Source organism: Zea mays, chromosome 10 (genome assembly GCF_902167145.1).
Source record: "Zea mays cultivar B73 chromosome 10, Zm-B73-REFERENCE-NAM-5.0, whole genome shotgun sequence".
Classification (NCBI taxonomy): Eukaryota; Viridiplantae; Streptophyta; class Magnoliopsida; order Poales; family Poaceae; genus Zea; species Zea mays.
Window position 1 is genome coordinate 150363472 of NC_050105.1, and position 12847 is coordinate 150376318.

A 12847-nucleotide genomic window follows, 5' to 3' on the forward strand; every position below is an offset into this window, starting at 1 on the left:
AGGAATAATGATTTTAAGGCGGGTTTTAAAAACCCATGGGTTTGCGGGTATGGGTAGTGGAAGAACAAACCCATATCCATGTACCCGTTGGGTTTCCATTTGAACCCATTAACAAACCCATGGGTAAAAAATTGACCCAAATCCATACCCTAATAGAGCAAAAACCCAACGGGTTTCGGGTAGCGGGTACCCATTGCCATCTCTAGTAAGGTAAAAATATAGATGTTCCTGTGCAAAGTCTGTTAAAAAATAACTTTATCGATAGAGAAAAGTGAGAGAACTTAAGTTTGATCTTAAGAATCAGGTTGAAATAGTCTACGAGATGTTTCAGCAAAGACATATGCTTCGTTTGGAAACTAAGTTTCGGTAAATAAATTGTGACGACCCTTGTGTTTGTTTCTTTGTTTTCCCTCCTCTCTATGTTATCTTCCATTTATTTTCATTCTAATTATCTTGACTCTTGAGTTGCTCACAAGTTTATTCCACACATACATTGAGCAAGACTTTACAAAAACTCATCACTCTAACTCCGATTATCTTACCTCTTGCTCTAACCGACTAATTTGGAATCAGGTTTTTGTTAGTAAGTGAAAAATTCCAGGTTTCGCGTATTCACACATCTCTGGATGACTTTCAAACTTCAATACTCTATAGCTTCTTAGTAGACTATATATCACATGTGTTGGATTATCTTGTATTGTATTAGACTATCTTGTACCTTTTAAAAACTAACTTGTGTTATATAAGACTACCGTGTGATTCGAAACTTGTCATTAAATTTGAACTATTGTGGTGACACCGTCTTAGACTCAAACATAATTCCACTGAACAATAAGCAATTCATGCATTACCCAACAAAGTATGTAATAGTCACATATATCTAGCTAGATAATATATGTATCAATCACTTATCCGTCCGAATAAATATTATATCCCTATTCGATCTCGAATTCGATTGAAATACATTAAAGTAAGATACAAGATGCCCTCGAACCTATCGGTTTCACCTCTAACTCATGAAGGTGAGGTTGGGGAGCCACATGGATGTAGGGGTTAGGGACACGATGGATCACACTCTCTTCAGGTGCAACTAACCTTCTTTTTTCTTTAATATTGTCTCCCATCATTTCTACGACAATATGCTCGTTCATCGCTATGGTTTCTATATATCACATATGTAATTTTCGTTTTAGTAAAACACAAAAAAATGTTGATTATGTGGGTGAGAATGTGGAGCTAACAACTAATGTTTAGATCCTTTATATAGTTGAGATTTGTTTAAGACAACTCTTTATATGTCTATATCTTGTTTTATGATTTTTGTTAGACGTTTCAAGTTATCCAATGTACATTCTATTCATATTAATGGAGATATTTTTTGCAAAACTTATGTTGAATTACTAGGTGGGTTTAAAAAACACCTCCACTTATGTATGTTAGAATATTTGGATGTATGGTTTTATAGGTTGGCATGGGTGCACTAGATATGCTGGCTTTGTTATGGTGTGCACCCATGAGGCCATGACAATCTGTGCGATCATGCATCCAAATGTTTTATGACAAATGTGTGTTGGATCACGAGATAGTCCTTTTTTACAAAAAAACACTTCTGTTGATGTGCATTGGATACAAATCGGATGCCTTCGAAAATGTTTAGATGCATGGTTGCATACTTGCATAGGTTGGCATGGATGCACATGATATGCTACCTTTTGGCGAAGTTTCAATTTTAGACTACCTTAATCTACTTAGAACTATAATATTTTATTATTGTTGGTTTATGTATAGTTTATATATGCATGACATGGGTATTTTGGAAGGTGGTGTCTAGCCCATACTTATGTTCCAAAATTTTCAAACAACTATAACATAACAAGTATTGAACTGTCCTTGCTCTTCAGAAAGGAATAAGTCAACATGATGCGTACCAAAACTGTCATTTTCTCTTTGTCAAGAAATGAGAATCACTTAAGGCCTGTTTCGATCTCTTCATTTTTTGAAGGAATTTAAATCCACTTAATAAAGTAGGTTATTTTACTTGGAATTTGACATTCCACCATTTTTTCAAAGCCGAGATATAATCTCATCTCCAATTCATAGGATGAGAGTGTGAAAATTGATTTTATGTATCAGTAGTCTATAATTCTATTCTGCAACTTGTAACACGCTCTCCGGCTCGCTCTCTTATAATAAAAAATAAAGCACATAGATATCTCCTTCGTATGGTTAATAGTAGTATACAAATATATTATATATAAAATTGAATATATTAATTAATCTATGTCTAAATTAGGATTATTGGAATGAAATTCAGTTCCGAGAATCAAACTGGGCGTACCAAGAAGAATCCCTTTCGATGGGTGAAAGATCCACCACCTCACTTGCAAACGAAGAGGCTGAACGGGCCGCTGGCGTTCCGTTTCCCTGGCAGTTTTATTTTCTGGACCGGGCCGGGCCGAATTCCACCTCTCAGAAGACGACTTGGGCTGAAAAGGACCGAACTTTTAAAAAAAGAAAAGCGAAAAGAGCATGCTACGTTAGTAGCACGGTCGTCGTACTGAGTCCGGACTGTTTGCGACAGCGAATATTCCAGTAGCATCTGAAGTTCTGTGTTCTGATTTTAACTCAATATTTTAGAACTTAATGATTTGATTTAACAACTTTATATCTATTCCGTGATAAGTGACATTTTCATGAACAAGGAGATTATAATAATTTTATAATCTTAACGAAAGTCTTCGTAGATGTTTATATGGTAGGGTTGCATAGCGTGGGTTTATAAAGTGAGTTGCAGCGCGTAATAAAAAGAAAAAGAAAGATCGCTCCGCGCCGACAAATCTCGCCCGCGGAAGAGAACTGGTGGCGTGCTGGCCTTTGGCACCTTCCAGAAGATTCCTCTATCTGCCTCCGTTCCGCTCATGGCGTCCGCGCCGAGCACCACGGCGCCCACCCTCGCGCCCTCTCTGCGCACGCCCTTCTCTTCAGCCCCCCGCGGGGCCCGCCTTGCGGCCGCGCCCCGCCTGTCCCGCGCTCAGCCCGGGCAGGCCGGATGCCGCGCGGCGCCAGGTCGGCTCGCTCGCCCTCGCTCGCGCGTTCGGTGCGGCGCGGCGGCCCGGTTCATTGGGCAGGGCGAGTTCCCCGCGGAGGTGCTGGAGTCGGAGCTGCCCGTGCTCGTGGACTTCGTCGCCGACTGGTGCGGGCCGTGCCGCCTCATCGCGCCCGTCGTCGACTGGGCCTCCGAGGTATAGGGTACTCTGCTGCTTGCCTGCTTCCCGGCGGGTGCTTATCCTTATCCATGTCTGTGTTCGTCTGTGCTGGTGCCATGTCGTGCTCTTGTCCATAGGTTCATGTCTGTGATTTGAGTTGGCATCAGTGTACAAGTCCACGGTCCAGTTTTTTGCTTTGCTGAAATTCAGTGGCCAAAACGCTTTAGAAAGTGAGGACAGTTTCAGTGTTCATCAGGTGTGGAAGCTATTAGGAACACTGGAACAGCATGTTTGATTCAAGGCTAGTGTTACGATCCTGAGGGAGATGATCCATCATTGGCTGGCACCTCATAGCAGAATGTGATGCTTTAAACATATGTGCGAGGAAACAATATTGCTTGCTTCTAACCAGAATCACAGCTTTGATTAAAGTCTAATCTTGTGACGCAGGAATATGACGGGCGAGTAAAAATCGTCAAGATCGATCACGACGCCAATCCGCAGCTGATTGAAGAGTACAAGGTCTATGGTCTCCCGACTTTGATTTTCTTCAAGAATGGCCGAGAGGTAGCAGATAGCCGGCGAGAAGGGGCAATGACAAAAGATAAGTTCAAGCAATACCTGGAACCTCTCTTGACTACGACAGTCACTTAAGACCATTGCCTGCGGCTTCAGCACCGACCACCGAGGATGCCAATGGGAATGTTGAAGGAATTTCCTTTTATGAGTTTAGCTTGTAATTAACTATGCTGCGGGGTCATTTGCGTATATTTGGTACAGTATACATGAAGAGCTAATTTTGATACAAGCAAGTTTGTTTTTCGACATCTTTGTGACACACAATGGTATGTTTGTTTGTTCGCTCGCTTGCTGCTTCCAAAATTAGATGAGTGCCTACAGCCTCGCTGCCGTGAAAGATGGCAGGCAACCAGCACCGCCTGCCATACCAGAACACCAGTCCCAGATCGACCATGTAGTGGTCCTCGCGGGGCTGAACACCAAACTTGTCCTGCGTTGCGAACGTGTAGGCATGACTCCGTCCAGCATCATCTGACTGAGAATACCAGTCAATCGCCTCCGCAGTGTAGAATGAAAACCTAGGAACATGGTGAGGAACAAAATAGTTCAACTTGGAAAACGAACGGCTGAAACCTAGGAACATTGGCTCAGAATGAAACAAGGATTGCATTTGAATGGAAACTAGATTGCCACAATCAACACAGTTCTTCTGCATCAGTACATTACGGTAAAGGTTCGTTCCATAAGGAAAAGAAAAGAAGAGAAACTGGACATGTTGCAGAGAGGTTCAGTCGTCATCGACAAAAAAGTATAGAGTCGATCCAAAAAAAAAGTGGTTCCCTGTTCTCACCCTGGCAACAGCCATCTAAAGATTTACCGAATCATCTTACAACAAACATGCATGTAACTACAAACTAGGCAGCAGCAACAGCTACGTCTACTTTGGGGGCTTCTTGTAGTTTCTTCTGTGATTCTTTTATGTACTTCCACCCACGTTTGTTAACACCGCTGATCCTAGTTGGGGTGTCTGCAGCTTGCACACCTACAAGAGAATCTGATTAGAATACATTACTTTTTATGAGCTAAAAAAGATGTTTTTTTACTCCAACTGTAACTCTGAAAGGCGTCAACAAACAATGGATGCTTCAGTATTGTGCTCCCTGACGGTCAGGCAAACATGATAAGGCTCGAAGATAAATCAGTCAAAACAACATGAATTTTAATCATGAATAATACACTTCAACAAACAGCTGGCGAACTAAGATGCATACGATTAGAACCTTTTAAACAAAATGCAAAACAAACTGCTACACGTAAACATGAATACATGCATGATGCATCTGTCCTACGGAGGTTCTCAAAGATGGCTTTATTACCTTGTGTTATTGAAAAGGATATCACACGAAATTAATATCATATAGGAATATTATCATTCATGCACAGAAGAAATTAAGAAAACAACTAACTAAAGATTCAGGACACTGGCTGCCACACACAAACAAGTACAATACATAAGCATAAGTGGACTTGCACGCTACAACTGAATCAATAAAATATTTGAGACTCAGGCACTTGTATGCTTTGTTGATAAATCTTAGAAACTACAGACAAATGTTAAGTTCGGAAGAAAATATTACACTGCCTCGCGAGCAATCCTTACTTTCACACCTCGATTAGTTTTTTATATGTTCAACCTAACAACTAGTCCTTTCATCTCTCGCCTCATAAGTGAAGAGTGAACCCATGGTCAAGATGTAATACTCTGGATCTGCTTTCCTCTTCTTGAGAGAACAAATAGTTCCTGATATTTAGCCAACCATTCAACCCTTCAATGGCACTCGGACCACTCGGTAACTTTACTGAGTAAAACAATATAAACTCTCTTTAACATATTATTTGAAAATTCCATTTCATGCAATTTCTATTGGTAGGTGCCACCATACAGTTACAATTTGCTGATTTCCGGTAATTTTATCTTGATATGGCTGGAGATAGAATCAATGTCCACATTGTCCACCTGCTAGTGTTATTCCTTACACTTCTGCAAATCATGTCCCGAGAAGTCTTGAAAGAAACAATGCTAATCTTCTCCATGCATCAAGTGATCAACTTAAGTGGTATGTTCATCTTCATTAACCGTGTTGAGAAACATGATATTGTTAGATCTAGAGACCAGGCCCACCACATTGACAAAGTCATCTATTCAAATCAGCTCGATTTGTGGGACTCAGAAATGTATGAGACCTTGGAGTTGAGGGATGGAGGGTCTGATTATCTTGGCAAAGGTGTTCTTAGGATTTGTTCTACCAGGCAATTTTCCCATTCACTGCACATGTATTACACTTGATATATATGCCATGTAGTATATATTTGAAGTATTTTTGCTAGGTAGTTTGTGGCATAAGTTTCTTTGAAAAACAACATGTATTAGTGTTTGCAACCATTACATATATCACTCCTCCTTCATGTGAATCAAGAGCTTTACTCAAATGATCTGAAGTGAGATAATACTTCTACTTATTTCTGGTTTTTATGATTTTTTATTGGATCCTACTTTGTAGATAAATTTACAATTTTGTGACAAGAACATTGCTACTTGATAATTTGCTTTTAGTGAGCAAGCAAGAACCAGATCAGAAATTTTATCCATAATTTCGAGTTTTACTCGAACATAAGCTAATTGTTGTCTTTTTATGTGTGTTAGGGCAAATGTATAGACCTATGACTGCTACCAAAGAAACAAAGGAATTCACCGAATTCTTAGAAGGCCCCTGTTGGAGCTCCTACTGATTGCAAAAAAGTAAAAATGATCAAGATATAGCATTGAGTATAATCAATGATTTTAGGAGGTGACATCAATTTCAACAGAGTTAGATTGCATATTGTGCTATAAATGATATTCACAACTACCTAATAAGTTCGAGAGATCCATTATGAGAAAGATGTGGAGACCACACATTGACCGATTTTTATGTGAACACTGATTTGTCTGGTCACACCGAGACCCGGTGTACAAGCATATAATACTACATTGCAGAACTCTAAAATTTGAACTTTTATTCACCATATTATCTAAATTTGATCCACTCTTTATATTTCTTTGTAAAAAAGTATATGGGATTTATGCACTCAGTATTACATACATCATATCATACCTAAATAATTATTGGTATCAACAATAAATGAACTGTGATATTCATTTGAGTGTGGCTGTATATGTTATCGTACCATCATTGATCAAATATTTTTATTTGATTTGGGGATTGATTTCACAAAAGTTTCACTGCCATTCCTCTATTGTGTAAGATTTTTATAGACACACGTGCCATGCCTACTAGTAAGGAATTAAAGACGCAGAGGGGTAAATAACTAAATACTAACCTGCCTTGTACCGAAGCCCCCACGCCTTTCCATGCCGACCATCCTGTATTGCAAATATCACGAGAAATCGATTGGAATGATATACAAAGAAAAAAATCACAATTATTATTTATGTCAAGCTATTTTGGATGGAAGCGTGCAAGGAGAGGGCTCGGGGGATTGGATCACCTTGTACAGGTTGATCTTGGTGATCTGATAGGAGACATCACGCCAGGTGGTCTTGGCAACCTTGTATCCAATGCCCCACTCTGGCAGGAACTGCACTACGTCAAACAGATTCTTCCTCCTCCTCTTCGCCTCCTTCGCCGTAGCTTCAGCCACGGCTGCACCCTCCGCCGCCGGCGCGGCAGTGGTACTCAGGGCTCTCTGTGCCTGCGGCCCTGTAAACCCAATGGACCGCCGAAGCAGGCACATCGTGCGCTGCGCCATGGTCATCGGGAACCTATGCAGCACACATAAGGACACGCGTGTCGGTATCGCGCCTATATAGTCATACAGATAAGTCGGTACGGCATTTTTTCCCCAAAGAAGGTACACGGATTTTTTTAAATAAATAAAAACATAATGCATATTAAAATTCTGGTAGCAGACATCGAGGGTGGCTGAAGGATTGAAGTATACAAGAATACACCACACAAGCCATCTATACTCCATAAGAAATTAAGAAGTCGCCGGCAGGGGCAACCAAGTTAAGTATGCAAGACTCGTAACTGGATTAGATTCTCCCAATACATGCTAGGGTTTGGGTGCTCCGTTTCGCAAGGCAGGAACGAGAGACAAGGATTGGGCGTACCTGGTGATGCTCGTCGCCGGCGACTAAGATGGTGGAGATCTGGGCACCTGGCGCACCGCCAAGCACGCCGCCGCCGGAGGAACTGGAGAAAAAAAGGGAGGCCGCACGCCCGCACCGCACTGCTGCAGAGTGTACGGGCCACTAAGAAATTGCTGTTATTTGAAATTAGGCGAAAACTAACAAGGCCACATAACCGGGTCAGCCCATGAAAAACTGGGCCGATACACTGAGACACGCGCAATATCATAGAAATGGTTATGTGGGCCCTCTCCTTGTGCAGTTCTGCACTTCTGCTTGCTCCCCACGCGGCCACGCCGAACGGGAATCCGGCTCATCAGCCCCTGCACCAGCATCAGCATCAGCGCCGCCGCCGCCGCCGCCCTCCTCGCGCTCTTCACAGTCCTCCCGCCCTTCCCGCGCCTGGTCTCCCCTCGCGTTCCCGATGTCATCTTCCACCGCACTCGCGTGGCGACGCACCCTCCGCAACGCCCTACTTCGCGGCTTCCCGCGGCGCGGCGCGGCGCCCGAGCGGTACGCCAGCACGGCCTCCGCGTCCGGCGCGGCCGCCGATGCTGCAGCTGCAGCCGCGCCGAAGAAGGTGCCCCCGTCACCCCGCAAGGTAACAGCGCTCTCTACCGCCGCCACTGTCTACTCGGCATTTGGAGTTTTGGACATACATGCCACGTGTAGTGATCTTGCCGGGCTTCCCCCGTGCTCCTTCTCAACAAAGCTGCCTAGCCTAGCATGATAAGCGATAGCTTTTGAATTTGTGGTCGGCGTGCCGCTTATTATTTGCTTCTCACTACCTCTAGCGGCCCTCACTGTGCTTGATGCTGCTGATTCGTTGCATGTTTTATGGTATGTCTTTTTGTTGAACCTTTTTTGCCACAGTTTTTGTACATTCTGTCTTGACATGGACATGATGTGATACCAAAACTAGTTCTTATCGGTTAATTTTTTGTGCCACGACAATAGAGGCCTGACTCGTCAGTCAGGGAGTCTGAACATGTTGCGAATAAGAACTGTGATCTTTCGAGCAATACTGATCAACTGAAGAGATTAATGCATTCCTTGCTGTGAAAGATCTTGTGAGGTCTTAATCATAGATTGGATTTAATTAAGCATTCATTTTAAAAACTTCATGAATTAATTGCTATTTTTTCCGTTACCCATTATTTGTGTTTTTGCTTCATTATTTTTTTGTTCATTTTTGCTGCGGCAGGGAAGGCTTTTAACTGGGGCCATGATAGCGTTGGCCATTGGTGGAGGTGCTTATGTGAGTACTACAGATGAAGGAAAGTTTTGGTGCGTGATATTGAGCTCTTGACTATTAGTTCTTTAGAGATGGCTATAATTTTATTTGGAATATAGTGGAACCATCTCTTTATGACTTGAAAAACTGTACTAAACCGGTATTTTTGAAAGCTCATTAGGTTGTAGCCATTTAGCATTATTAATTGACTACCCCTTCACTGAACCCTTTCTAATCGTGCAGCGGATGGTTATTCAAGTCAACAGAACTTGTGAACCCACTCTTTGCACTGTTGGATGCAGAGTTTGCTCATAGTTTAGCTGTTAAAGCGGCTGCCCATGGATTTGTTCCAAGAGAAAAGAGACCTGATCCATCAGTTCTTGGGGTTGAGGTTTGGGGAAGGAAGTTTTCAAACCCAATCGGTCTTGCTGCTGGCTTTGATAAAAATGCTGAGGCAGTTGAAGGTCTCTTAGGCCTGGGATTTGGCTTTGTGGAAGTTGGCTCTGTGACACCTCTTCCTCAAGAGGGAAATCCCAAGCCTCGAATTTTCAGATTAAAGGAGCATGGGTAAGATAGCAAATTGTTTCATGTCAATCAAGTTCCAGAAAATTCAGAATGGCGTACTAATTAATTGCTTATGCTGCTGTTTTCCTTGCTTCCCTTAAGTGCTGTAATCAACCGATGCGGATTCAACAGTGAAGGAATTGTAGTTGTTGCTAAGCGTCTTGGGGCACAACATGGCAAGAGGAAGATGGAAGAAACTTCAAGCTCCACGCTTCCCTCAACCAGCGACATAAAGCAAGGAGGAAAAGCAGGACCTGGAATCTTGGGAGTCAATCTTGGCAAGAACAAGACTAGTGAAGATGCTGCTGCTGATTATGTGCAAGGGGTTCATACATTGTCACAATATGCTGATTACTTGGTACCTGTCCTTTGCACACAGTAATTTTACACTATAATTTTGGTATTTCCGGTTTCATATTAGCTGTTTTTAGAACCAGAAATTTCGCATTTATTTATTTTATGCATCCTCATTAAGTTTTTCCTGACAAGCTGAGAAACAGAATGTCTGAACATTTTCTTTTTCAACTTGACCTTGGTGTCCATTGGTTGAACAGTCACAGGTGCATGATCAAGTAGAGAAGTAATGCTACTTAAGTACAGTTTGTTCATGTTATTGTGCCTCAAAGCATGCAATATTGTGAAGTTTGATGGAATTTCTGGGTGGACAGTAATGTTTGGACCTTATTTAATCGTGATGCATGCTTCTACTCTTAATGAAGGTCATAAATATTTCTTCCCCAAATACTCCTGGTCTTCGCAAATTACAAGGTAGAAAACAACTGAAAGATCTTGTGAAGAAGGTCAGTGGCTGATTTAACCGAAGTGTCTTCACTATGTTAGCATGGGAAATCTGTATGGCTCACACTGGATGCGCAGGTGCAAGCTGCACGGGATGAGATGCAGTGGGCTGAAGATGGACCTCCACCATTGCTCGTGAAGATTGCACCAGACTTGTCTAAGCAGGATCTTGAGGATATTGCTGCGGTGACATGTTGAACTTAGCCTTGTTCTACGAACTTGTACATCATGCAATCGAGAATCTTATGCGTTTTCTTAATGTTCTTCCAGGTTGCTCTTGCTCTTAGGTTGGATGGCCTGGTAGGTTAATAATCCTCCCACAAGTTATTTTGCCATAGCACTGACTAGCATAAGCTTGCGTAACTTTCTTGCCTATCTGTGCTTCTCTCATATAAATAGCGTGCTAATTCTGCTCATTATTTTATCGACGATGACCAAACAGATTATATCAAACACCACAGTTTCCAGACCATCACCTGCAGATAAACATCCATTGGCTCAGGAAACTGGTGGATTAAGTGGGAAGCCTTTGTTGGACTTATCTACTAACATTCTCAGGGACATGTATATGCTTACACGGGTATGTGTGTTACCCCCCTATTGCTTTTGTGAAAGCTACATCCCTTTGTTTGAGCATGTTTGCACTGCTGGGCAGCTGTAGTTTTTTTTTTTGAGTATAATAGCTAGTTATTGGAGCCTTGTTCATGAACAACTGATGTGTATCTCTTGCAGGGCAAGATTCCCCTCATAGGCTGTGGTGGCGTGAGTAGGTAATGGGATTTCTGCATACTAATGTTTTTTTTTGTTGTGCTCTTCTAATGCACGTAATTCGGTCAATCTGTATGCCAACTACAGCGGTGAGGATGCATACAAGAAGATCCGTTCCGGAGCTACACTTGTTCAACTTTATACTGCTCTTGCATATGGTGGTCCAGCTCTTATACCCAGAATAAAGGTTAGTATACAAGTTAAACACCGTCGTTGCATATGAAGCTTGCATGCTGTCTTACAAACAACGCAACGTCCTTAATCCAGTGGTTTAAGAAGAGAGAATAAAAACGATGTCATTCGTAGCCAGTATGATAGGATTCCAAGAAGACATATAAGTAGTAGGTTTACCTTTTTGCAAAGAGACCCCTGCCTCATCTAATGTGCGCCACACTTTACAAGGCTCGAATATGTTCGTCCGTTGGTCGTTAAGCTAATGAGATACTAATAGCTTGCTCGTTTGGCAATTTTTTTCAGGCTGAGCTAGCAGAATGTTTGGAAAGAGACGGTTTCAAATCTGTGCAGGAAGCAGTCGGCGCTGATTTCCGATGATCCCTGGCGGATCGCTGAGAAGGTCTGAATAACCGTTCCGTTAAAGTTCATGTGATTTTGATGAGAAGCAAGCAACTTTTTTTTTGTGTGTGGGCACGATGCTTGCCAATTCCATTTGACCGGTACTTGAAAAGAAATACCGGGTTGAAACTTTGCTGGGGGTGAGTTGAGTAATGAGCGGCTGTATCACGCGCGCGTACATGAGCTTTTGGTTCTTCTTTTCCTGGGGTTCACGTGTGGGAATGGGAGCACCTGCCCCGCTGCTCATCGAGCTCCCCACCGCCCCCTTTTTGGACGAACTTTCCATGGCCTTTTTCGGCCGTCCAGATGACGTGATGGAGGAGCCTGGGCCGCTCTCCCCGCTGCTTCGTGATGGGTCTCTCTCTGTGGGAGTGTCGGTCGCCTCTTACTTGATTCTGGTTACGTCTTCGTCTGAAAACGGGCCTGGTAGAACACGTAAATGGCCATCTTCAGCTGAACGAACGCGCGCCACGCAGGTCGCAGTCGGGCAGATGGGCGACAGGCAGCAGCAGCGGCCGGCCGTCGATGTCTGGCAGGCAGGCCGGCAGGGCAAGGGAGGGGAGGAGACGTGCGTGACGGCGACGGCAGTGAGGGTTGCCCTCGGCGGTATGGCGGCGTAGTTCAGGCGGCGTATGGATCGCACTCCTGCGTGCGACGAAACATTTCCTCGGCCCGACAAGTTGCACTTGCATAGAGAGAGAGGACGAAAGAGAGCACTACTGCTGGAGCTGCATGTACTGTACCGCACGGGTCCGCCTGTGTGTGAGCGGTGATCCTGATCCGCCGCGAGGAGGGCCAGGTGACGTGGAGCGGCAGGATGGGTCTGGATGGAAGGCAACAAAATCTGCGCCGCGCACGCGCACCCCCAGACTGTCGCCGCTGTGGCACAAACGCACCTGCGTCCCTGCTAACCGAAGTAACCATTTCTCTGAGTGATTAGTCGGTACTACTTGTACTACTAACTCGTAGTATACTATACTTACTATTGTACGA

The 12847-nt window shown here is 43.3% G+C and overlaps 3 protein-coding genes across 4 annotated transcripts; 2 read left to right on the forward strand and 1 right to left on the reverse strand.

Annotated features, from left to right (window-relative positions):
• Positions 1 to 2864: 2864 nt before the first annotated feature.
• On the forward strand, positions 2865 to 4406 carry LOC100280852 (thioredoxin X). The gene is made up of 2 exons (NM_001153772.1): positions 2865 to 3242; positions 3657 to 4406. Exons 1-2 carry the CDS (start codon positions 2919 to 2921, stop codon positions 3858 to 3860), a joined length of 528 nt encoding a protein of 175 aa, NP_001147244.1. The 5' UTR covers positions 2865 to 2918; the 3' UTR covers positions 3861 to 4406.
• LOC100278442 (uncharacterized) lies at positions 4376 to 8114 on the reverse strand. 2 transcript variants are annotated; one of them, NM_001151743.2, is made up of 4 exons: positions 7900 to 8114; positions 7275 to 7548; positions 7107 to 7149; positions 4376 to 4767 (listed from the first exon to the last, which is right to left on the reverse strand). In NM_001151743.2, exons 2-4 carry the CDS (start codon positions 7539 to 7541, stop codon positions 4640 to 4642), a joined length of 438 nt encoding a protein of 145 aa, NP_001145215.2. In that variant the 5' UTR covers positions 7542 to 7548; positions 7900 to 8114; the 3' UTR covers positions 4376 to 4639. The 2 variants fall into 2 exon arrangements, with proteins under 2 accessions (NP_001145215.2, XP_008661784.2); XM_008663562.3 differs by having other exon boundaries at positions 7275 to 7588; positions 7900 to 8069.
• Positions 8115 to 8177: 63 nt separating this feature from the next.
• Positions 8178 to 12030, forward strand: LOC100285695 (dihydroorotate dehydrogenase). Its single transcript, NM_001158586.1, has 11 exons — positions 8178 to 8518; positions 9122 to 9204; positions 9395 to 9718; positions 9818 to 10073; positions 10435 to 10515; positions 10592 to 10699; positions 10784 to 10813; positions 10956 to 11093; positions 11246 to 11283; positions 11369 to 11468; positions 11759 to 12030. The coding sequence occupies exons 1-11, from the start codon at positions 8342 to 8344 to the stop codon at positions 11831 to 11833; spliced, it is 1410 nt and encodes a 469-aa protein (NP_001152058.1). The 5' UTR covers positions 8178 to 8341; the 3' UTR covers positions 11834 to 12030.
• Positions 12031 to 12847: the final 817 nt, after the last annotated feature.

Coding starts and splice junctions, on each gene's coding strand:
- LOC100280852 (NM_001153772.1), top strand. CDS start 2,919: ATGGCGTCCGCGCCGAGCACCACGGCGCCCACCCTCGCGCCCTCTCTG. Junction 3,243..3,656: donor TCGTCGACTGGGCCTCCGAG/GTATAGGGTACT, acceptor CTTGTGACGCAG/GAATATGACGGGCGAGTAAA.
- LOC100278442 (NM_001151743.2), bottom strand. CDS start 7,541: ATGACCATGGCGCAGCGCACGATGTGCCTGCTTCGGCGGTCCATTGGG. Junction 7,150..7,274: donor CCAAGATCAACCTGTACAAG/GTGATCCAATCC, acceptor TTTGCAATACAG/GATGGTCGGCATGGAAAGGC. Junction 4,768..7,106: donor GGGGCTTCGGTACAAGGCAG/GTTAGTATTTAG, acceptor ATTCTCTTGTAG/GTGTGCAAGCTGCAGACACC.
- LOC100285695 (NM_001158586.1), top strand. CDS start 8,342: ATGTCATCTTCCACCGCACTCGCGTGGCGACGCACCCTCCGCAACGCC. Junction 9,205..9,394: donor ACAGATGAAGGAAAGTTTTG/GTGCGTGATATT, acceptor CTAATCGTGCAG/CGGATGGTTATTCAAGTCAA. Junction 10,516..10,591: donor TGAAAGATCTTGTGAAGAAG/GTCAGTGGCTGA, acceptor CTGGATGCGCAG/GTGCAAGCTGCACGGGATGA.